At 40.9% G+C, this 25,793-nt stretch overlaps 1 protein-coding gene across 3 annotated transcripts in view; it reads left to right on the forward strand.

The window, feature by feature from the left end:
* The first annotated feature begins 8,075 nt into the window (after positions 1-8,075).
* slc30a6 (solute carrier family 30 member 6) overlaps positions 8,076-25,793 on the forward strand; it is a 56,611-nt gene continuing 38,893 nt past the window's right edge. For all 3 annotated transcript variants that reach the window (XM_084561728.1, XM_084561727.1, XM_084561726.1), the window contains exons 1-4: positions 8,076-8,265; positions 10,405-10,451; positions 11,851-11,937; positions 19,725-19,809. In XM_084561728.1, the coding sequence (XP_084417854.1) occupies positions 8,082-8,265; positions 10,405-10,451; positions 11,851-11,937; positions 19,725-19,809 (403 nt within the window). In that variant the 5' untranslated portion in view covers positions 8,076-8,081. The remainder of the gene's footprint in view (positions 8,266-10,404; positions 10,452-11,850; positions 11,938-19,724; positions 19,810-25,793) is intronic.

The following is a 25,793-nucleotide window of genomic DNA, read 5'->3' on the forward strand; positions in this document are numbered from 1 at the left end:
CTTGATCTTGTGAAGAGTCCAGACTATAAACTGGAGACTCTGGGGTGAGTAGAGGGTTCCAGTCAGTCCATGCTGCTTTCATCAGTATTGTCCTAAACACAGTTAGTATCAAAGATCCAGTGTTTCCTGTAAACCTGCAGCTTCTCAGTGAAGCTGTGAGAGGAGAATGGAGACAGGCTTCAGGATTGGACAGAAAGACAGAGAGAGAGAGAGACAACAGTCAGCCAATCAGATGAGCCAGAAGCTTGTCGTGATCATGTGTTTGAGTTGATGTGAAGACGACTGTTGTTGCTGTGTTGATGTGTCCAGGAAATAAAGCTGGATTCCAGCTGACAGCCTTTCAAGATGTATAGAGGCAGTGGTGGTCATTCATCAAATCTGATCAACAACTGATCACAGCTCTGAGATCCGTCTGACTGAAGCCTGTACATCATAGAACCAGCATTACATTTAGTAACCATGAGCAGCGTCATCACATGTGTCATTAGTTTGATCAGATCTCTTCAATGACAGCCTCCATGTTTATTAGTCAGCTGATCTTTGTTTAAATGGAGCAGCAGTAAATCATCACTAAAGTGTTGGTGCAGTAATGAAGCGTTCAGGACTCTCAGCAGTTTATTAGTGAAATCTGCAGAGGAAACAGGACTGAAGTCCCTGCTGCTCTTTCTACTGGATGTGATGATGAAGGGAGACTCTGGAAACACTCGTTTACCTCCTCTCTTCTTTTATCCTCCTCCCTACAGGTGGATGTAACATTAAACAGGACGGTGTGTGTTGTGAGAGGATGAGCTGTGTCCTGATGATCCAGAGGTTGAAGCAGACTCTGACTGGACCATGTTACTGGGAGGTGGAGCGGAGAGCTTCATCCACATGGTCTCCATTTAAGACCATCAACAGAGCTGCACTTCAACTCTTCACAGAGCTCCAACAAATCAAGTCCAGTCCCTCATGAATGATTCAGACACATGCCAACCTGCCAGCATCAACAGTCCTTCCTGTTGTTGTGTAGATGTTTGTTCCAACTAGATTCTAATGTCTGTCTTCTCTTGTCTCTGTAGAAACAGTAGACTCCAGATGTTTTTACTCCTGTTTCATCCACATATTTAATTCATTGGAGCAGGAGCTGGAGCGAGCAGCAGTCTGCTTTATTTGTCATTGATTATTGATTGGATTAGTCAGATTGTCAGTGACAGTGTTGATGGATGCTTTGCTTTGGTCTGATTTATTCTTCACTGGTTGGTTACAGAAACTTTACATCCTGTAAATCAGAAATAAGAGCTCATTACCCTTCAGAGAACCACAGTAAAAGGACACATTTTAATAGAAATAGTGTGAAAATAGTTGATCCTAGACTTTAATAGTCTGGTCTTGGAGAGTAAGAATCAAGCTAGAAGTCTCTGTGTTATTCTGGATTCAGAACTAAATGTCAGAAGTCACATTAAATCAATGACAAAGTCTGATTCTTCCAGAGCTTTCAGTGATTGTCCAAACTCAGTCTTAAGTTACACTCCTGGGCCCGTATTCCTAAAGATTCTGAGAATCCTCTGAGAGAGCTCCTATCTTAGCCTAAAAATTCCTAGCTAGGAGTCTTAGCTTAGGAGTGATTCCAGAAAATTCTTAGAGAACTCTTAGCAAGGAATGGACAGAAACTCTTATCTTAGTGAGGAGGTGTGGTTGACCCCGTTGCTAGGTATGAGTCATCATTTCAAGAGGTGTGATTGGTTGATCCTAAAACCTAGATAAAAATACACTTTTGGTGATAATTGGCCTAGAATGGACGTCAAATTAATAGACTTAATAACAGAATCTAATCTCTATGAAGACTGTATAATTATAAATAATACTTTACATAAAAATAAATAAATAGTACGCTATACTTTAAAAAGTATCCTATAAAATGTGTGATTAAACTCAGGCCACTACCACAGTATTCACATGCTGATAGTTCTATTTATTTGCTTTCATTCATTTACCATGCTGGTAACATTTTGCACTTCACCTATTTGGTATTAACAAGAGTAAAATGGCTCAGCTTTCATCAATTTCTGTGATTGCTAACCGGCCTAGAAGAAGCAGTGTTGGTTGATGTTCAAATCTTCCAAAAACCGAACAGCAGTGGAGAAGAAATGAAGTAGGAAACCCAACTGGACAGAGGAACAGTGTTTGCTTTTGGATCAACTGGTCAATGAGAAGAAAAGTGTTTAAGAGGTAGATTTGGGTCCCAAGTCATCACTGCTGCATTGCTTCCTTTTTTGCATTTTTCCTGTTGCTAAATACCTCAGTGTTGTGATGACTTTCATACAGTTGTCCCTCGCTATAACGCAGTTCACCTTTCGCGGCCTCGCGGATTTTTTTAGTGCAATTTTTCATGCTTTTTTTTTTTTTTTTTTTTTTTTACAGCGCATTGTTTTCTGCGTCCTGATTGGCTAAGGGAGAGGCTGCGTGTCGTCTTCTGCGTCCTGATTGGCTAAGGGACTGTAGACCATTGTCAATCAATCTCCTCCGTACGGTGTCTACAGAATTGTTGCAAATTTACATATACAGTATCTTTGATCGCTGGCAGTGTGACTGAAGTGCGGTATGTTTGCAAGTTATTGAGAAAAGTGTATAAAGTGTGTAGTGAGGGGTTTTGCAACCTTAAAACATTTATAATCATTGTAAAAAATAAAGCTGACTACTTCGCGGATTTCGCCTATTGCGGGTTATTTTTAGAACGTAACTCCCGCGATAAACGAGGGACTACTGTATTGCGATTGTAACAAGCTTGATTGTCATTCAGTGTTTGGAGAATATCTCTCCTGCCTCTTCTTTCAGCCATTTTCTCCTCTGCTTAAGAAATTCCTAAGCCTCCTAAAAGTCCTCCTCCCTGCTCTTAGCAGATCTCACCTTAGGAGTACTCTTAAGAGCTAAGATTCTTTAGGAATAGCTTTTATCTTTACTAGGAGCTACTCCTAACTTTGAGAGGGAAACGTCACGATTCTAAGAATTTTCTTAGAATTTGGCCACTAGGAGCAACTCTTAGCGCTAAGAATCTTTAGGAATACGGGCCCTGAACTTCTGGAACTTTAAACCTTCATTTCTGTCTCTCAGTCAGTCACAATCTCACATTTCTCTCAACCTATCAAAGGCACACAGTTCTCCCTCTCATCTTGACAAATGCACAGAATTCTTTAAACCTATCAAAAACTTGCATCTCTCTCGCTCAACCTGTCAAAGTCATACAATTCTCTCTCAGCCTATCACAGATACTCATTCTCTGTCAGCCAATCAATGGCTGGCATTTCTGCCTTTCAGCCTACCATAGTCATGCATCCTATCAAAGGCATGTGATTCTCACTCTCAGCCTGTCATTGACAACCACTACAGTCTCAGTCTGTGAAAAGCTGGCATTTCTTTCTTTAATCCTTTTAGCATTTCAGACGCTTGCCTTTCACCCTTTCAGCCTATCATAACCCTTTCAAAGGCTTACATTATTCTGTCTCTGCCTATCAAATGCTTGAATATCTTTCTGCCCATTGGAGGCTTGTATCTCTTCCTATTTTTTCATCACCAAGTGTTCACATCACTGCCAGTAGTTCTTACTTCCACCTTCCTACAACCTGCCTCTTATTTAGACATAGAATCAATTCCAGTGTAGTATTGGTTTACTGTTATGTTATCTCATCATATCATGTTCTCTGATTTTATTTAGTGTTGAATATTCCTTGCCATGGTATGATTGATTATAATTCTTTTGGGGGTCCTGTCCATATCTACCTGCATTGTCTGAGATTCCGTTCAATGACACCATAGCTCTTCGAATCTAACCACGAAATTATTGCCTTGCATGTTCATTTACATGTTTCCTCAGTAAATGTTTATTGTTCATGTACTTCATCTGTCCTTATTAAGCTGTGAGTTGCAAAAGTCCAAGCCTTGTTTCCAGTATCTGCTGTGACCTCCTTGTAACTAAATGTTTCTGGTAACTGCTGATCAGTGGTCTGCAGCAGCTTGGAAGAATTTTAGCCCATTCCTCACAACAGAACCACTTCAGTTCTGATGTTGCAGGACACAGTTGGTGGGTTTCCTCACATGATATCACACCTAATAGAACTCTTCCTAGCTTCCAAGCCTCTAAGCTAATAAACTGGACCTGGACCTGAACCCAGGTTGGTTGAATGACTTTCTTATTAATTTTAAAGGAGGATGTGGTTCTGGTCCAAAGAGGTAAGGTGTAAGTGAAGCTGTCTTACATGAGGAGCTGATGGTCCTACTTTCATCTCTCTTCCTCTTTGCATTAAAGCTGGTTCATCACTCTTGCATCACTGAGTTTACACAATATGCACCCACAGTGCAGGATGTGCACCAAATGTGGAGCACATGACAAACACATTTATGACATCACATGATAACCTCCAAAATATAAAAATAATATTAAATAACTTTATGGTTAGTTCTGAAGATGTTGAAAGGATTTGAATCAGTGAAAACTTTTTTTTATAAATTACATTTTTATTACACAGAGAGATAAAAAGATTAGAAGTGTTTTTTGAATAGACTAATTTCCCCAAAAATAATAATGCATTAAAATTGACCTCTGGACCTCTAGTGGCCTTTTAAAAAGTTTTGAATATTAGTTTTTGAATTGAACCACAAACCACTGATGATCTATGTCACAAACTAGAGTGATGTATATGTGGCAGATGCAGGTTCAGGTCATCTAGCTAGCATGCATGATAAGCTAGGAGTTGGTTGAGATAGCTAGCTAAGTGAGTGGACTAACTAAACAGGGACTTTAGTCAAGGCTAAAACCAGGATCATGCTGCTCCGTCCTAACTTGAATTATATATAAACACCAAGTTACACACAAAATATTATAACTGTAACATTTACAGGTCCCAAAAATAATTTATTTCTGATATGAGCCCGGTGTCATACTCAGATTTTATGACTGGAGGTATCGATGGGTGTACACTCATGTGTATTGATAAATAACTAATTATTGTTGCTGTCGTGTTGGTATCTTTAAATGTTTTACAGCGTTTGTATCTTGCTTTCAGATGAAGCATAATTAGACCAATCAGATCCATTCAAAACACAGCATGTTTTTTTTCGTTTTGTTCAAATCAAAGCCACCTCCAAAGCTACAAGGTTCCAATTGAATCATTTATTTCAGTTACTGTATGCCTGCAATGATTTTTATATAAACATTTTATTTATTTTTAACTGTTATTTATTTTTATTTGTATTATTTGTTTTTATTTAATGTTTTTCTAATTCATTTATTTTTTGTAAAAAAAAGAATCAGTGGATGAAATTTTGAAGGAGAATTTATGAATAAAATAAAAAATTGTCTTTTATAAGCTTTAATTATATATATATATATATATATATATATATATATATATATATATATATATATATATATATATATATATTATGGCATGCCGTTCAGGAAATTAATCTTTGAATATATTGAATGAAACCTTGAATATATTGAATGAACATTTGAATATATGGAATGAATCTTTGAATATATTGAATGAAACTTTGAATATATTGAATGAACTTTGAATATATGGAATGAACCTTGAATATATGGAGTGAACCTTTGAATATATTGAATGAATCTTGAATATATTGAATGAAACTTTGAATATATTGAATGAATCTTTGAATATATTGAATGAACTTTGAATATATTGAATGAATCTTGAATATATTGAATGAAACTTTGAATATATTGAATGAACTTTGAATATATGGAGTGAACCTTCGAATATATTGAATGAATCTTGAATATATTGAATGAAACTTTGAATATATTGAATGAATCTTTGAATATATTGAATGAACTTTGAATATATTGAATGAATATTTGAATATATTGAATGAATCTTGAATATATTGAATGAATCTTGAATATATTGAATGAAACTTTGAATATATTGAATGAACTTTGAATATATGGAGTGAACCTTCGAATATATTGAATGAATCTTGAATATATTGAATGAAACTTTGAATATATTGAATGAATTTTTGAATATATTGAATGAACTTTGAATATATTGAATGAATCTTTGAATATATTGATTGAACTTTGAATATATGGAGTGAAACTTGGAATATATTGAATGAAAGTTGACTGACGTCAGACGTCAGCAGTACTTGCGCGGCCATCTTGTTTAGCGTGTGGATGCTGCAGCAAAAAGTGACAGAGTGACAACGAGTCAGGCCGCTCGCAATCTCGTTGCGGCAATATTAAACAATGAGGACATGGTAAACACACTGGCGAATGCGTGTACGGGCCAAAATCCTCCCGATACCCCTGCCCAATACCTTGCCCGTTCTTCTAACGAAGAAGTTCGTTCCTTTTTGCAGTCCGCTGTGTGAGTAACGTGCCCAAAGCTGACAATGTGTCGCCGATCACCAAATACGTTCAATACTAAACTAAATATTCAGCCTGCATTGGTCTATGAATGTGGGTGATTCTTTTTGCATCTAAACAATATATGAAGAGCTTCTCTTTCAGTTCACGAAATCCCTGTAGCCGCAGCAGCTTCTCCAGTCCCGGAGAAGAGCCGCGTCAGAGCGCAGTGCCGTTACGCACGGCCATTCACTGTGTTTTGCCTTCATTAAATCATCTGAAAACTATATCAAGCTAACCATACAGACCTACATACAGACCTATACACACAGCAGAGTGTTCCGTTAATAGCTCTGCCACGGTTCAAAAGGAGCGAACTTCTTCGTTAGAAGAATGGGCAGGGTATTGGGCAGGGGTATCGGGAAGATTTTGGCCCGTACACGCATTCGCCAGTGTGTTTATCATGTCCTCATTGTTTAATATTGCCGCAACGAGATTGTGAGCGGCCTGACTCGTTGTCACTCTGTCACTTTTTGCTGCGGCATCCACAAGAAACAAGATGGCCGCAGGCACTGCCGTGAAGTCTGACGTCAGTCAACTTTCATTCAATATATTCCAAGTTTCACTCCATATATTCAAACTTCATTCAATATATTCAAGTTTCATTCAATATATTCGAAGGTTCACTCCATATATTCAAACTTCATTTAATATATTCAAGATTCATTCAATATATTCAAGGTTCACTCCATATATTCAAAGTTCATTCAATATATTCAAAGATTCATTCAATATATTCAAGGTTCACTCCATATATTCAAAGTTCATTCAATATATTCAAAGATTCATTCAATATATTCAAAGATTCATTCAATATATTCAAGATTCATTCAATATATTCAAGGTTCACTCCATATATTCAAAGTTCATTCAATATATTCAAAGATTCATTCAATATATTCAAGGTTCACTCCATATATTCAAAGTTCATTCAATATATTCAAAGATTCATTCAATATATTCAAAGATTCATTCAATATATTCAAGATTCATTCAATATATTCAAAGGTTCACTCCATATATTCAAAGTTCATTCAATATATTCAAAGTTCATTCAATATATTCAAAGTTTCATTCAATATATTCAAGATTCATTCAATATATTCAAAGGTTCACAACATTTATTCAAAGTTCATTCCATATATTCAAAGTTCATTCAATATATTCAAAGTTTCATTCAATATATTCAAGATTCATTCAATATATTCAAAGGTTCACTCCATATATTCAAAGTTTCATTCAATATATTCAAGATTCATTCCATATATTCAAAGGTTCACTCCATATATTCAAAGTTTCCTTCAATATATTCAAGATTCATTCCATATATTCAAAGGTTCATTCAATATATTCAAAGATTAATTTCCTGAACGGCATGCCATAATATATATATATATATATTTAAATAAATTGAAAAACATTTTGCTATATTTTGTTAATTATATTTTTTGGTATATATATTTTTTTCTTTAATTATTCTAATAATTAACCTCAATGATATTTATTTGTTTAATTGCTAAAATTTGGGGTGAATTAGTTTTCCATACATTTCCGAGATTTTTAGAAAGAAAGAAGAAGAAGAAGAAGAAGAAGAAGAAGAAGAAAAAGAAGAAAAAGAAGAAGAAGTAGAAGTCGCGCAGCCAAAGAGGCTTATGGGTACCGGAAGTCCAAAATGGCGATGGACGGAATGATGTCCACGTCTTCGGGTCTGTCATACCACAATGTCGGGGATTTTTACCCCAGAAAGTTCGGCCCGAAGCCGGACGTGGTGCCGTCAGGGGTGACGGAGAGGAAGGTGGTGCCGCTGGACAAACCTGACATGGTTTCAGTGGATGTCATCAACATCAAGGATTCAGGTTTGTTATGCTAACATGCTAACGGCTAACTGCACTTATTTCAACGGGCGGCTCGGCTAACTGTGCTAACAGCTGTCTGTCAGTGAGTTTGGACTGTGAGCGTCAGCTGAGTTTCCAGGTTTATTCTGCTGTTTGTTGCCTGTAACGTTTAACGGCCCGTGTGTTGTCAGGTCAAGGCTCCGTGAGGCGTTTGGAGACTTTAGATAGTTTGTTCACGTCTGTGTATCCGGCTAATCCAGCTAGCAGTCAAGCTAGCCTGGAAACATTAAACTGCAGTTCACCTTTAACACAGACATGTCACTAAATCAGGTCTGCGGGTTGTTTAAAACTGTGTGTTATAAGTTTTTATTTGAAGAAAAAGCTCAATTTAAAGAAACTAACTAACACTTCATCAATGAGTTTATGTCTCCAGGTTAAGAAGTCAGGTTAAAACTCACAGAAACCATCAGTATAATGACTGTAGGTGAAATACGAGATCATCTCATTATTAATTTGTATTGTTTAAACATTTCCATAAATTAATTTGCTCTTTTAATGTTAAAAACCAGGAGATTTTAAAAACAAATGAGTTTAGGATGACAGTTTCCTCTGGAAATTCAGTTCAATTTATTTATATAGCGTCAATAACAATACAAATTGTCTCAAGACGCTTTACAACATCCTGCCTGAAACCTCCAGAGCAGCCTGAAGGCGACGGTGGCAAGAAAAACTCCCTTTTAACAGGAAGAAACCTTGAACAGAACCATAAGCTCATATGGAGGGACCATCTGCCTAAGGCCAGCCGGGTACAGACAGAAGAAAGAGAGAAGAGAACAGCAAAGAGAGAAGAGAAGAGAACAGCAAGATAAACATACATCTGTCATAGATACACATATCTGACTAAAGCGTACATGTGGAATCTGATGATATAAATACAACATACAGCTGATGATGTTACATGACAGTTTGAGAATATAAGAGGAATCATAGGCAGGTTGGAGAATTGTTCATTCAGGTAGGAGTGGATAACTGCAGGATTCCATGAAGACTGGGCAGGCTGATGAGACCACGACAACAGATGTAGTATAGAGCTCTACAGGAAACACACCACTCCATGAAGTATCAGAACCAGTGAAAAGATCCTGTAAATATTCCTCATGAAATCACCTCATATTATGTCTCTTTAAGAGTCAACTGGTAGATGCGTCTGTTCTTGGGGCTGTCTGGCTCTTTTTATAGTTTACAAATCACCTAAAACACGACAAACTCTTCAGACTGCTGCAGCGTTCATACAGTGTGGGATAAATTATTTGGTCTAAATCAAACCACTTGGATAAAGAAATTATCTGAGACGTGACCATGTTTCCCGTCCAGCAACTTAGGGACTTTTATTGTCTTTACACGTGTTTGGATTCTCTGGAGTAACTCATGTTTTTGAGAAAATGATGGTTATGTCTGTGAGTTTAATATGGTGGACGCTAAGACATGAAATAGTCAAGTTAAGGTGCAATAGGAAAAGAAGTTCCTGATGATATTAATAAGCAAAACTAAAAAAAACAATAATTATAAATAGACTGGTGACGGAGTTGCTTTTCAACCAGTTTATTCGTCAGCCGTGCCGAGACTTAACGATCTCAGACTTGATTCAGTTTATTTTTGCAGGTTTCTAAAACGTTTGCTGCATTCTTGTCTCCATGAAGGTTCTGGTGTCCAGCTTTGTTTTTAAATAACTGAGAGAACTGTTGATTCAACCGTGTTTTCATTTTGCACACGTGTCCTTATTATTTTGACGCGTTAGCCAGTGGGCTAAGCTAAATAACAGAAACACTTTTAATGTAATCCAGTTTAACAGCTTCACAGTGATCATCAGGTGAATCACCTCCTTCCTGATTCTGTTTCTACGTCAACTCAACATTATTTAGATTAGAATGACTTCACTGGTGTACCTAATGAACTGGACAGGGAGTGTGTTTATTCCAGTGACATATTTTACTGATGCAGGTGTTCATAGACTTGGATGAGACAAAAAGATGAATTCAGAGAAACAGGAATGTCTGAGTATCTCTATTTGCTGTCAGTCAGAATCATTTCCTGTCAGACTTTTTTTTGTTGTCGTCTTATATCTCATATCTCATGTCTCATGTCTTATGTTGTCCTCAGATGTCCCCATGCACCGGAAGAAGCACGAGCACGACACCTATGTCCTGGTGAGTGTCATCTGGAGATTTTTATTTTTAGGTTTGTTTTATTAAAATCGATGGATTTGATTTTAGTCGTTAATGTGGACGAACTTGACCGAGTAAATAAAGAAGTTCTTCACATTGGACAGTAGAAGAAGATTCAGAATCGCCATGACAACATAACTGATCTCAAACTAAATCAGGTGTGGTGTTATCTCAAGGTCTTAAACATTTATGTCTTGTTTTCTTTTCGTAGCAGTTAGTCAGAAAAGGAATAAAAACTTTATTTTAATCGAGTAGTATTTGTCCTAACGGGTTCAAAAACGAGAGAAATAAAGTCTCAAGTGTGACTTTAAAAATCTCAAAAACCCACAGTAAAATATAAAAATAAAAACTTTCTGGATCGTTTACTATGAATTTAGTTTTTCCACTTGTAGTTAAAAGTAAAGTTTGGAGAAGAATGTGAAGAATTAGTGGTAAATAGTTGTTCTAAGCTTTTGTTATGTGGCCCTTAAACCTAGAACGTTATAATTAATAACACCGTCTCTAACGTCACTCGTACATTTCATCCGATAAAAAAATACTTCTTGTTAAAATATATAGAAGTACAACAGTACCTGGTAAACTGAAGTACTTTTCATCTATAAAATGTCTCATAAAACAAATAAAGGTATCTCAGGGGGGCTCATATAAAATGTCTCTAAAATTAGTGAAAAATCTTTAATTAATAGCTCCTTAAAAAATAAATAATGGAGCTAGGAACTTGACCTCGGCTTCACCTGTTCCTGGGACATGTGAGACTTGTCCAGTGAGGACAGTCTTCCTGCATCACTGACATTAAAAATGTTTTTGACCAAATGAATTCTATTGGAAATTACCACTTAATGATATTTATTCATGAGCGTTACACTAAATAAGACTAGGACCACTTAGCTAGCTCTGGTATCTGCAGCTAGCGATAGCTGAAGTCAAACTATCTTTAGTTGTTTTATTCATCTGTTGGTAGGACAGATTTAATACACAAACACTAACGTCAGGTGAAAATCACCTGAACACGTACCTGTAGAAGAAAACAGGGACTGGAGCGAGAAACAGTCACATCTTCAGACGTCAATAAACAGACTGAAGGAACCCAAGGAACCACACAACTCAGACGGCAGCAACGCAACCAAAACGACGTGTGAACATCATCCAACGTTAGTGTTCAAGGATCAAGAAATGAATCTCCTTCCTTAAACCCTTTCCAGGAATCTGAAATAAGTGTTATTCCACAAATGGCCACTTGGTGTCAGTGCAGGTTAACCTTTGCCTCGTCTGCTCTTCTTCACTGTCACACACCTAACAAACCTGACTGTGCTTTAAATGAAGCTAAGGTAACCCTGGCTGCTGTTCTTAAACTCACCTGTGTGTCTGTTTTAACCTGCAGGGCACCATTCATCCATTCAGGAAGACGCACAGATCTGTATTTGGAAAACTCCTTCAAGAATTCAGACTGGTCTCCTCAGACAGACGGGTAGGTTCATTGTTTATTTATTCAAGGTTTCAGTCTCGGGGGTCTTCAGGTTTTCTCTCGGTGTTTGGCATCTGGAGGAATCTTCACTTTCTAATCTCGTTACGCTGTAAGCCGGTTAGACACCGTGTCTCGTACAGAGTCACCCAAACACCTCCAGTAATCCTGTTTCCCTACTAGGTCACCATGTTCCAGGGGAAGCCCTCCGATTGGACGGGCCTTAACGTCTGAGTTCACCTGTTACCTGTTGAACTCAAAGATCTGCTGATTCTCATCCGATTATTTAGTTTTTCCTGCAGTTTAGTTTAAATTAAAACGAAACTAAAAGGCAGATGAAACGGTGGCAGGATCAGATCATAAATTAATCTTAGAAGCATCTTTAGCACCGGTGAGAATTTATGACCTTATATGGAGCATGATCAGTGTTTAACTGTTTAATCAGTTTATTCTCCATTATTCATGATCCTCTGGTTCAATGTCTCCAACATCCAAACATCATCACTGGAGAAGTTCACATCTATTGGAAATAGAACAGGAGGAGGAGGAGGAGAACAAGGAGGACTAGGAGAGGAAGAGGGAGGATGAGGAGGAAACAAAGAACAAAAAGAAAGTGGAGAATACGGTGGAGAAGAAGAAGAAAGAGGAGGTGAATGAGAAAAACAAGAAAAAGGAGAACAAAGGGAAGAGGAGGAGGAGGAGGAGAAAAATAAGAAAGACGAGGAGGGAAGAGGAAATGAAGAATGTAAAGAGAGGAGGAAGAGAATAAAATGAAGTAGGAGAAGAAAGAACAAGGAGAAGAGAGATGAAGAAGAGATGATGGGAGAGGAAGAAGAGGTGGAGGAGAACAAGGGAAGTAGGAAGATGAGAGGGAAACAAAGAATGAAAAGAAAGGAGGAGAACGAGAAAAACGAGGAGAACAAAGGCAAGAGGAGGAGGAGAATAAAATTCAGTAGTAGAAGGAAGATGGAGGAGAAGAAGGAATAGAAAAAGGAAGACTAGGAGGAGGAGGAGAAGAGAGATGAGGAAGAAGAAGAAAGAGGAGAACAAAGGAAAATAGGACAAGAAGGAAGAGGAAACGAAGAATGAAAAGAAAGAGGAGGAGGAAGAAGGAGTAGATGCATCTCCTCCTCCTCCATGTCCTCCTCCTCCATGTCCTGAATGTGTAGAGTCTTAGAAGACGACCAAGATGTCTTCACGTCTCCATCGTCTCTGTCCACATTGACTCCATCTTGGTTCATCTTGTTTTTCTACCTCCATGTTTCTGTCCCTCACCTGATGATGATGCTCAGAAACAAATCAAACACAGAACTAGACATAAGCACTAATCATTACTGTGATAATAATTCTGAAAACTATTATTTTTGCGTCGATGGAAGAAGTAGTGGAAGTTGTGTGCCACAACAAAACATGGACAGATGTGGAGTCTAAGCTATAAATGAGATATGATAATGAATGTGAGGGGATCTCAGGCTTTATGTGTGTCAGCGTTATTGTACTATAATCCACTTTGACCACACACTGGTGGCGGGGGGTCTGGGATTGGATTACACGCCGTCGTACACGACTTAGAGACCAAACACGGGTCCAGGAGAAGCAGGCGAAAGTTGAGACGTGCCTCCTCAGCGCCGGCCTCGGCTGTTGTGAAATAAAACTTGTCAACATCTGATTTCAGGTGCAGTCGACCGAGGTTTTTACAGGTTGAAGCAGATATTATTTGTTTTGCTTTTTGCTGATCTTAGCGGATATTTAGTGATCCCTGGCAGCGCTGCGTCTGGACCTTCATGCCAGGAATATTAAATTCAGCTCAGACTGTGTAACGAGGCCTTGAAATACCTCAAACAAAGCTCTTATTGTGTTGGTGTTGTGTTCCACTGTCCTGTTGTCTGAAAATGATCATCTCAGCCGTGTGGAGGTGTGATGCCGGGTTTTTAATATATGCTATGTCATCGCTCTTTGTCCCACAACAACTTGTTGATCTAGAATTAATAAAGTGTAGACCAACGGTACGACCTCGCTTATTAGCCGCTCAGCTAACACTAGCTCTTCCTAGCGTCCTAGCTTCTCATCTAATTGTAGCGTTCCCTAGTTTCCCAGCTAATAGTAGCTCCTCCTAGCTTCTTAGCTCTCTGGCTAATAGTAACTCTTCTTAGCTTCCTAGCCTCCCAGCTAACAGTAGTGCTCCCTAGTTTCTCATCTAATAGTAGCTTTCCCTAGTTTCCCAGTTAATAGTAGCTCCTTCTAGCTTCTTAGCTCTCTGGCTAATAGTAGCTCTTCTAAGCTTCCTAGCCTCCCAGCTAATAGTAGCTCCTCCCATCTTTCTAGCTCCCCAACTAGTAGTAGCTCTCCTTAGCTTCACATCTAATGGAAGTTTTTCCTAGCTTTCTAGCCTCTCAACTGATAGCTCTTCCTAGCTTTCTAGCTTCCAAGCTAATAGTAGCTCCACCTAGCTTCCCAGCTAATAGTAACTCCTCCTAGCTTCCTAGCCTCTCAGCTGTTATTAGCTCTTCCTAGCGTCCTAGCTTCCAAGCTAATAGCACTTCCAAGACCCCTGTGTAATAATAGCTCTTCCTAGCCTCCTTGCATCTCTGCTGATAGTTGCTCTTCCTAGCTACCTAGCTTCCTAGCCTCTCAGCTAATAGCTGCTCTTACTAGCTTCTAAGCTAGTAGTGCTTCCAAGAATCCTGGCCAATAGTTGCTCTTCCTAGCTTCCTAGCCTCTCAGCTGATAGTAGCTCTTCCTTGCTTCCTAGCCTCTCAGCTGATAGTAGCTCTTCCTTGCTTCCTAGCCTCCCAGCTAATAGTAGCTCCTCCCATCTTTCTAGCTCCCCAACTGGTAGTAGCTCTCCCGAGCTTCACATCTAATGGAAGCTTTTCCTAGCTTTCTAGCCTCTCAACTGATAGCTCCTCCTAGCTTTCTAGCTTCCCAGCTAATAGTAACTCCTCCTAGCTCCCTAGCTTCCTAGCCTCTCAGCTGTTATTAGCTCTTCCTAGCTTCCTAGCTTCCAAGCTAGTAGCACTTCCAAGACCCCTGTGTAATAGTAGCTCTTCCTAGCCTCCTTGCATCTCAGCTGATAGTTGCTCTTCCTAGCTTCCTAATTTCCAAGCTAGTAGCGCTTCAAGACACTCCTGGCTGATAGTAGCTGTTCCTAGCTTCCTAGCCGATCAGCTGATAGTAGCTCTTCCTAACCTCCTTGCTTCAAAGCTAGTAGCGCTTCCAAGACTCCTGTCTAATAGTAGCTCTTCCTAGCTTCCTAGCCTCTCGGCTGATAGTAGCTGTTCCTAGCTTCCTAGCCTCTCAGCTGATAGTAGCTCTCCCTAACCTCCTTGCTTCTAAGCTAGTAGTGCTTCCAAGACTCCTGGCCAGTAGTTGCTCTTCCTAGCTTCCTAGCCTCTCAGCTGATAGTAGCTCTTCCTAGCTTCCTAGCCTCTCAGCTGATAGTAGCTCTCACTAACCTCCTTGCTTCAAAGCTAGTAGCGCTTCCAAGACTGCCAGCTCATACTAGCTCTCCCTGTTTACCCCTTTGCATGATGAATACAGATTACTGACACCTGCTGGTATGAAGAGTTGTTTCCTCTCAGTGGCTGGTGTCTTTGTGTTGTGTTCAAGTGCAGCATTTTGGCCCAAATGTCCTGACCTCAAACCTCCAAGAACTCTGCGTCCTGCACCAGAGCCACACTATAATTAAAGTAGTGAAGTATTTAAACTTAAATCAAGGCACAGAGGCTGTTTATGTTTAGCAGATGAAAGCACAAAAAGGGCTTCATTCCTCATGTGTGTTGTACGTTAAACGTTCATAGCGCTGGAGGTCATGTGCCGCTGTGACAAAATGTCCTGATGAAACTAGAACAGGGACATGAGGCCGTCAGCAGAGGAAGGACGTTAGAGTGAGAGGACCAGGCGTCGTCATCTCGTTTTCTGCTGTAGCAACCGAGTTGGAAAACTCCTCCACTGGCCGCCGCCGCCAATGATCCATTATGTAAGTTGGGTTATTTTGAGAGGAGAACACAGCCGCCCTGGAGACAAAGAGCCCTGATGCTCCGGTCTGAGCGGGAGTTTCTTTGTGTTTCTGTTGCCTCAAAAAGCCTGTGACGTGTTGCAAGGTTTATTTTGGTTAAAAATATATTTCTATATCCCACAATCCCTCTGAACACACTCCCAGCCTTTAATGATAGACATGTCTTCCTGTTGCTCTCTTTATTTCTTCTTCAGTGGTTAATATGAATCACGCCTGATGCTCCTCCTAGCTTCCCAGCTAATGGTAGCTCTTCCTAGCTTTTCAGCTAATAGTAGCTCTTTCTAGTTTCCTTGCTCCAAAGCTAATAATAGCTCTTCCTAGCCTCCCAGCTAACAGTTGCTCCTCCTAGCCTCTCAGCTAACAGTAATTCCTCCTAGCGTTCCAGCTAACAGTGGCTATTTATAGCCTACTAGCTAATAGTAGCTCCCGCTGTAGCTTCCCAGTGAATAGTAGCTCTTCATAGCTTCCTAGCCTCTAATCTAATAGTAGCTCATCCTAATCTCCCCACTAACAGTAGCCCTTCCTAGCCTCCTAGCTAATAGTAGCTCCTCCTGTAGCTTCCCAGCTAATAGTAGCTCCTCCTAGCTTCCCAGCTAATAGTAGCTCCTCCTAGCCTCCTAGCTAATAGTAGCTCCTCCTATCCTCCTAGCTAATAGTAGCTCCTCCTAGCCTTCCAGCTAATAGTAGCTCTTCCTAGCTTCCCAGTTAATAGTAGGTCTTTCTATCCTCATAGCTAATAGTAGCTCCTCCTAGCCTCCTAGCTAATAGTAGCTCCTCCTAGCTTCCCAGCTAATAGTAGCTCCTCCTAGCCTCCTAGCTAATAGTAGCTCCTCCTAGCTTCCTAGTTGTAACAGTTTGTTCATTTTAGCCACACCCAGCATGTGTTAAATATGGGTCACTAGGCTTCCTGGATGGGTGGTGCATTTTGATGATGATGTGGCAGCAGGGCACGCCGCTTTTTGATGATGTAATCTGGCATCAGCTTTGGGGTGGGGGGCTCCCGATTTAATACAGTACCTGGTGATGGGGCGCAGCAGCAGCCCTGTCACTCCAATGTCACATGTAGCCTCAATATGCTGGCACGTTGTTGATGCCGCCGGACAGTTGGACGACGGCGGCGCCGACTGACGGACGGGGGCAGCAGAGCGCCGGGATGTACCGACCACGAGTACTCGCCTCCGGGCGCTGTGTGGGCGCACATGAATGGGGGATGGGGAGTGTTTTGGGGCGAGTGCTGCTGTCTCTCTGTTTGCACACACACACTCTGTAGGTTTCCCATGCCTGTCGCTGGCTAGTGCTGTCACCAGACGCCCCAGTGCTGTCATAACACAGCACACCACAGTAATTGTAGATTTCACAGCACTCGCCGCTCCCCACCACGGCATATGACTCCAACATGAAGTGACAAGCCACGACACACACACACACACACGCACACACGCACACACACACACACACACACACCAACTCGTTCCCTTGTTCCATTCCTTGTTCCACTCTCTCTCTGCTCAGAGGTTTCATTTATGTTCTTCATTGACAAATTACATCCAGACACGTGGAACAAGAACAGAGGACTCAGAATGATCCTAAAACATTACAGCATTCGTCTAATGTTCGTTAAGGGGTGGACCCTCCAAGCCGACAGTTAGAGCTACGTCACCGGCTTTTTTAAGTCAATTCAACATTTTTCAATCGGCATCGGACCAGGTTGGTCAGAGAGCTCAACCTAGAGAGACGGTGCAGACGAACAAACCAGAAGTGAACGAAACAAAGCTCAAAGAGTACAATAAAAAGGCTCTTCACATCTGTCCTCTTTGTCTCATTGGAACATTTAAATTATTAATTAAATATTTACAACGTAGTAGCTCTTCCTAGCTTCCTAGCCTCCCAGCTAATAGTGGCTCTTCCTAGCTTACTACCCACCCAACTAGCTTCCAGTCCTCCTAGCTGATAGTAGCTCTTCCTAGCCTCCTAGCTTAAAGCTGCTCATCCTAGCTTCCCAGCTAATAGTAGCTTCTCCTAGCTTCCCATCCTCCTCTTCCTAGCTTCTTAGCCTCACTGCTAATCGTAGCTCCTCCTAGCTTCCTACAAGTAACGGTTAGATAATCCACCATTTTAGCCACGCCCAGCATGCAGATGTGTTTAATTTGAACCATTCTCTAAATGATCAGATTCCTTCATTGCTGAGTTTGCTGCATTTCTTATATTTTGGTAAATTATTTTCTCCATTTCTGTTTTCCGAGGGTTTAGTCTTTCTAAATCCTGCAGATATTACTCTTTCTCAGCACTCGGGCTGTTTCCTGTGCTCACGTGCTCTGAATGTGACCTTCCTCAGGGCTGGTGTTGCTGAACTGATTCAGGCCGTCGTGAACGTGTTTGGCCACATGGTCGGACAGCAGCTCCCGGTCAGTTTGTGGGGTTAAGCAGTTGTTGAATACAGGAGCTTTGCGTCTTCAGGCTTATTTACGCTGAGAGTTGTGGACAAATGTTGAATAGAAAGCTGGAGTTAAAGCCTAGACGTGTGTAGAGCGAGGATGTTCTTGAAGCGTGGCTCGTAACAGTGACTCGAGCTGAGACTCACACTCAGTTTAACATAATTTATTATCAGTTAGTCTGTAAAATCTTTTTGTTATTTATTGTTTATCTGTTCGGTCTGTCGAACTATTTTCCCTGTTTTGAGATTTCCTGTTTGGTCTCACCAGTAGCTTAAAACTCAGAGATATCCCTGTTCAGAAGCTGGAACTACTTGGATAAGATTTATAGCTGATTAATTTCCTCCTGGTCAACTAATTGATAAATTAGTAGAAGTGTTGGTCTGACCTCCAGGCTATTTAATGTAATATATATATATATATATATATATATATAGATTTTTTTGAAAGGTGTTCTGTTATTATGACATCTGCCCGACAGTAGTTTGGGAAACCAGGTGAATAAAGAAGAAGAATTAGAAGGTGATGGAGGAGCAAGATATGGAAGAAAAAGAAGTTTTTTGAACGACATGTCCATCTTCAAAGTCCCCACTGATAATTTTCTCTTTGCGAGAACTAAGTTATCTACGTTTACTGTCGATGTGAACTAGGGCTTCTATCGACTAGTCGACTTTACTGCTGTGCCGCTTTAAACAGGAAGTCAACTCGTCACTGATCACATGACAATAACAACATGGACGCCTCCTAGAAGACAGGTGAGGAGCCCAGTGGGTCATTGGTTCATCAAGTGTGTGGAAATACTTCACTAAAGATGAAGCCCATACTACCGTGACATGTCAGTCCTGAAATACAACTAAAGTACTACTGCAATGCATCTGAAAAGGCTAACGCTAACGCTAGCAGAGGAACGGTCCAAAGTCTCCGTAGTTTCTTTTGTCTGAGGCGCGGCAATATGTATTCAGGTAAAGAACATAGATTTCATTACTTTCTACTGTGTTTTTATGCGTGTCGTCATCGACTCAACTTTCATCTCATATTAGTCGACCCTAACATGAACCAAGTTACGAACTGAACCAGGAAGTTTCTGAGCAGCTGAGATGTTGATAAGAGTCCAGGTGCATTTAAAACAGAAGTGCGATTAATTTGTTCATTCGATTAATTGCAATTAAATATTTTAATCTGTGTGCAGCTCTAATGTGCTCATGATGCTCATTATGTCCTATAATACTGTGTGTACGACAGACTCTCCGCTGGGCCTCGACCCAGAGGTTGAGGCACGCTGCTCGCGGCGTTGCCGTCCACTAACGTTGGTTTTGTTTTGTTTGTTTTGTTGTCGTTTTCAGTCGTGGAGGATCCTGCTGTTCGGGGCACTCAACCTGCTGTGCACCGGCTGTCTGCTGATGTGGTGCAGCTCCACCAACAGCATGGGTGAGCACACACACACACACACACACACTCAGACACACACACATATAAAACAAACACAGTGACAGAGATGGACACACACACAGATGTACACAATCTGACAGAAACACACTTAGAGACTTAGGACGTTAACAGGAAGAGATACCTGTCTACACACAGTAAATACACGCTGACAGCCACACACACACATATATGAAGGCGTTTGTGTGTGTGTGTGTGTGTGTGTGTGTGTGTGTGTGTGTGTGTGTGTGTGTGTGTGTGGGTGTGTGTGTGTGTGTGTGTGTGTGTGTGTGTGTGTGTGTGTGTGTGTGTGTGTGTGTGTGTGCGCGCTACAGCTGTAGACACACACTGTGAACAAGTCTTTAGGAAGTGTGTTAGCAGTGTCGTCTCACCACGGGGGGTTCAGGCTGATCCTGCTGCTGCCGCCGCTGCATGTGTGTGTTCTTGTGTTGCGGGGCGGTAACCTCAGTCAAAATATGGCACTTTAAAGGGCATGTTGAAGAAACAGAGTCCTTCACAGCGTCTGCTTTCACCCTCTGGTGCTACAATACAGAGAACGCATCTGTCATATTGACGGGCACAAGGACTACAGCAGCAGCAGGGCAGAGCTGCTCAGGAAGGAGGAAGGGTCCAAAGGATGAGTCTCAGGATTTATAGCAGGAATAAGAGCGAATGACTTCCTGTTAATCTTTGTGGAGATATGAGCAAAGCAGGAGAGAAAGCAGGAATAATTTGCAGGGTGGACTTAAGTTAACGGTCTTTGTTTTAGCCTGATGTAGCCAAAACATAGTCTGTATATAAATATGGACACCACGTCTCCTCTTCCTCTCATTGGTCAAACTGACTCTATCTTCCCGGGGATATGGGCGGCGCCATCTTGTGAGTTTGGATCCAGAGTCTGATCAGTACGGTCTGAGGGCGGAGCCACGTGGAGCCGTGATATTGATGCTCCGCCCACACTTCCTCCAGACTCACTCATGTTTTAGTTTAATTAATACTACGCTCTGCTCTACCTCCACCTGTTACAAGGACATGATGGATTAGACACTGGACTTATTTCTTTTAGTTTGTTTTTTTTTTTTTTTTTTTTTTTTTTTTTTTAAATAACTCTCAACGATCCCTCAGAACCGCTTCATGGAATGGTTGGCATGGCAACTGGTAGCCGCCATGATGTCACATCCTGTTTCTGTAGTGTCAAACTAAAACGAAACTTATCCAAAAAAATTGACACTTGAATATTCATCAACATTATATTAACTACATAAAATGTCCCGCCCACTAACATGGAGGGGGTGGAGCCTATGACCTATACTGCAGCCAGCCACCAGAGGGAGCTCTAGTTGATTTGGCTTCACTTCAGAGAAGCTGTTCCGACGTTAATCCTTATACCGTCTATGAGCCTGTCAATTCTCTTCAGAATATTTGGTTTTAGTTTTGATTTCTACTAAAACAGAGGGAAAAAAAACAACAACTTCTGTACATAATTAGATAGTCCCACAACCAATCAGAGCAACTGGGTGATTAAGGCATTCTCAACAAATTTTAACTGTTTGTCCTTTAAAGTTATTTACTCTCAATATCTTTTACAATAGGTACAATATCAACCACCTTAATTCAAAGGCAGAAGCCACTTTAAGTCGCAAAACCATTTGTAGCTGTGAAAAAGTTTGGTCACATTTATGGACGTGTAGGACATGTTTACTGATTTTGAGGTTAAGGTCAAAGCATAATGAGTACACAGAGGTCAGTTTATGTGTAAATATTCACATATCGCTGCTTCCTGACTTGTCTTGTACACAGATGTGCAGTGTTTATGGTCGGTGAGGTTGGTGTCTGCCACCAACATGAAATCCTCTCAGGGATTCCATCACTCAGGAAAATGCTGCACAACATGCAACCTTATCCCTGCTCAGCCGCTCTGCCTGCAAATACTGCAGCATCAGACAAACGCACACATTCGTGGCGGTGGCGTCCGGTGTTGTTGCAGACAGGAAGCGGAGAACAGAGGTATCGAACAAACGGCGGAAGGCGACACCGCCGTCGATACTCGGCCCCCGATGAGAAGAACAACGTGGACAGACAGCGGCCCAGTCTCAATACTGTCAGTCAGGTTCCTCCTCACGTAGGAAACCTTCTCCAATCTCAGGATCAGCAACTTTGAGACTGATGTGGCGACAAGAGGCCGCGAGTCTTAATGAAATACGGAGAGTTGTAGCGATGAGAGGTGGCAAAACCTTTGGTGACCTGAAACATCTTAACTTGGAGACAATGAATTTTCTCTAAATGTTCACCTGAAGGAAACACCTCCACCACTTTGGTTTCTACCACCAAGAGAAGAAGAATCAAGAAGAGGACGAAGAAGTCAGAAGAAACAGAAGAACAGAGACACAGAAGGTGTCTGATCTGGCTTCCAAGCTACAAATGTCTGGTTTCTCCAGACTCCAGACCAACTTTGCGCTCTAAAAAAATCTGTGATTTTGTAGTTGGTCTGGCTCCCGGGGTAAAATTGTCCATATTTAGTTTGTCGTCTGTGTTTTTACCATAGTCTGTATATAAATATGGACACCACGTCTCCTCTTCCTCTCATTGGTCAAACTGACTCTATTTTCCCGGGGGTTCCAGCAGCAACATCTTGCGACTTTGGATCCAGAGTCTGATCAGTACGGTCTGAGGGCGGAGCCACGTGGAGCCGTGATATTGATGCCCCGCCCACACTTCCTCCAGACTCACTCATGTTTTAGTTTAATTAATACTACGCTCTGCTCTACCTCCACCTGTTACAAGGACATGATGGATTATATACTGGACTAATTTATGTTTTTAAAACCTCACTGTCTTATAGTACCGTGTTGCCATGGCAGCTTGTAGTGATCATGATGTCACATCCTGTTTCGATAGCGTCTAATAACTAAAACGAAACTTATCCAAAAAATTGACTCTTGAACATTCATCAACATTATATAAACGACCTAAAATGACAGAAGTCATCCTTGAAAAAAAAAATTTGATGTTTTGTTTTGACACAAGTCCCGCCCACTAACATGGAGGGGGTGGAGCTTATGAACTATACTGCAGCCAGACACCAGGGGGAGCTCTACTTGCTTTGGCTTCACTTTAGAGGAGCAGCTCCATCTTTATACAGTCTCTGGTTTTACATGTAAAGTCATTGACAATATGTTTGTTTTTCCCGGGAACACTCGATCTTGTCTCCTCTGCTCTGCCGGCATCCAAACTCTCACCCTCATTATATTAATTGTCTCTCAGCCGTCAATCCCACACAGTGACGGTCTGACCGCAGCCTGTACTTCCATCTCTCAGTGTCTGTGTGGGTTTAGCGTGGACGAGTGTGTGCGCTCGTGTCAGGACCAATGAGATCTCTTCATGTTTGCATGTTTGTAGCTGTTGGCTAAAGTCTCCGATGATGTGGAGCGTTCAGTGTTTGTCTTCCACCTCATTAGTCTGAGGCCACACAAACGCACTCGGATGTGTCGTGCATGCAAATTGTGTATTCTCCTCACAGGTTCACACCTACTGATGCACAAATGTGTGTGTCTGTGTGTGTGTGTCTGTGTGTATGTAAATATATATACACTAATCTCTCCATAGTTCTTAACTCCATGGATTCTCCTTCTTCCACCTCACCAAACATCCACATTACACTGGTTACTAGTAGACTAACGGCTACTACCTTTATTCTACAAGTCATGTTTAGTCACATGGTTCTTCTTCTTCTGCTGCCTTTTTCTCCTCTTCTTCTTCTCTGTCTATGTCTCATTCTTCTTTACCACCTCCTTCTTCATTACCTTCTTCTGGCTCCTTCTCCTCATTCCATTTCTTCTTCTTCTTCTGTGCCGACTTCTTGTTGTTGTTCTTCTTCTGCTACGTCTTGTTCTTCTTGCCCCTTCTCTTTGTTCTTTTCTTCTTTTGGGTTTCTTGGCACTAGCCATCAGCCATTATTCATTTATGGCAGAACTAGAGCTAATAAGTACTACATATCATTCTTGGCTGAAACCTGATCTGATCTGATGCTGCTTCATAAACGCGTGAACAAAACCGGGTCGGTATGGACCTGGATGGACAGAAGTAGCAGAACAAACTCGCTTAATCTTAAAAACACTTCCCACGTCTTTTTTTGAGCATTTGCTGCAGCTTGTGTCGCTGCCTGTTGGTGCGTTGTGAGAATGTGTACATCCAACGCCTCCAGTGCTCTCAGTTTAAATGAAGCATAAGTCCCAGAGAAGTCAGTCCCTACACACATGTACACAAACGCCCCTGTTGACCTCCCTGTACACGTCTAATACCATGCTCTCTTCTTCTTCTCTTTCTTCTTCTTTTTGACCTTTTTCTTTACTTTCTTCTTTACCTTCTTCTCCTTCTTCTTTACCTCCTCCTTCTTCTTCTTTGTCTTGCCTCCTTCTCCTCCTCCTCCTCCTCCACATTCTTCTTCTTCTTCTTTACCTTCTTCTTCTTCTTCTTTGCCTCCACCTTCTTCTTCCTCTTCTTCTTTACCTCCACCTTCTTCTTCCTCCTCTCCTTCTTCTTCTTTACCTCCACCTTCTTCCTCTTCTTCTTCTTTACCTCCACCTTCTTCTTAAAACAGATGTAATTTTAATTAAAACATCAGACCAACGATGCTTCACCTTTACACCCGTTATTAAAACATCTGTTCTTGATTGGAGCTGGGATGATCCAGGAAAAAATCCCAAGTCTGAGCTTTGATGTTTATTTATTTTAGGTCCTCTACAAACCAGAACTACATTCCTGTAGCATCAAACCTTCTTCTTCATCTCTTTTAGTTGAGCTTAACTAGCGTCAGAGATGCTACAAATCCCAGAAGAAGAAGAAGCAGCAGCAGCAGACGTTTTGATGCGACGGTGACGTTGTTTTTAGTTTATGGCAGATATCAAACAAAAAGCTGCTGAAGATCAGGCTTTTATTTTGCTACCGACGTTTTTAAAATGCCTGCACGTGTGTCAGTTGGAACTGTTGATGCGTTGTGAGAATGTGTACATCCAACGCCTCCAGTGCTCTCAGTTTAAATGAAGCATAAGTCCCAGAGAAGTCAGTCCCTACACACATGTACACAAACGCCCCTGTTGACCTCCCTGTACACGTCTAATACCATGTTTCTAGAGAAACTGCCACACTGATGCAGACAAAGCCTCCTATGTGTACATGTACATACCGTGCAAGCTCTGCTGCATTCATGGAAACACAAACACACACAAACACATATACACATACACTTTGGCCCCATTAGCTCATGACTAACAGCTTAACAGACGTGTAAATACACACTATAGCACACACTCTTCGCAATCTGCTCCCATGTTATCCTCTCAGCTGTCAGCCTGTTTGCAAACACACACTTAACACACACACACACACACACACAGTGGTATGGTCTCTATGCATGCTTTACTGGATGCTGGGAGGCGGTTAACCCTCGTCCGACCTGTGAAACTGTCAAAAGACATAATCAGCCTGCTGCTTATCCAGACCTACTGTTCCTGGTCTCGTTTCTTGTTCTTGAAGAAAAATATCTTTTTACTAGTACACGTTTCCTGAGAAGGATTGTTTTTCCTCATGAGCAGACTCTTGTGAGCCACTGACCTATTTGTTCTGCTGCCAACGATAAATGGTCGACTTCCCAGTAAATAATATCTAAGGCATCCACCATTAAACCTTTAATGAAGCATTCTCTCGTAATTTATTAATTTAAATATATGAAAGAAGATTCAAACTTTAATTTATACCAAGTAATTCTACCAGATTCTGAGCTTTATTCAGTTTAATTAGGGATGGTATTTTTTTACATTCTACATTTATCTACATTTGCATTTCTGCATAAAATCACCTGAAGTCCTTAAAGTAGACAAAGAAAACCCGATCAATCAACTGAAGCAGAACTATTATACTTGTGTATTTGTTTATGCAGTATATCTGTACATGACTGATCAGCAGAAACATACGTACAAATTGTCAAA

This window comes from Chelon labrosus (genome assembly GCF_963514085.1).
Source record: "Chelon labrosus genome assembly, chromosome: 15".
NCBI classification, from domain to species: domain Eukaryota; kingdom Metazoa; phylum Chordata; class Actinopteri; order Mugiliformes; family Mugilidae; genus Chelon; species Chelon labrosus.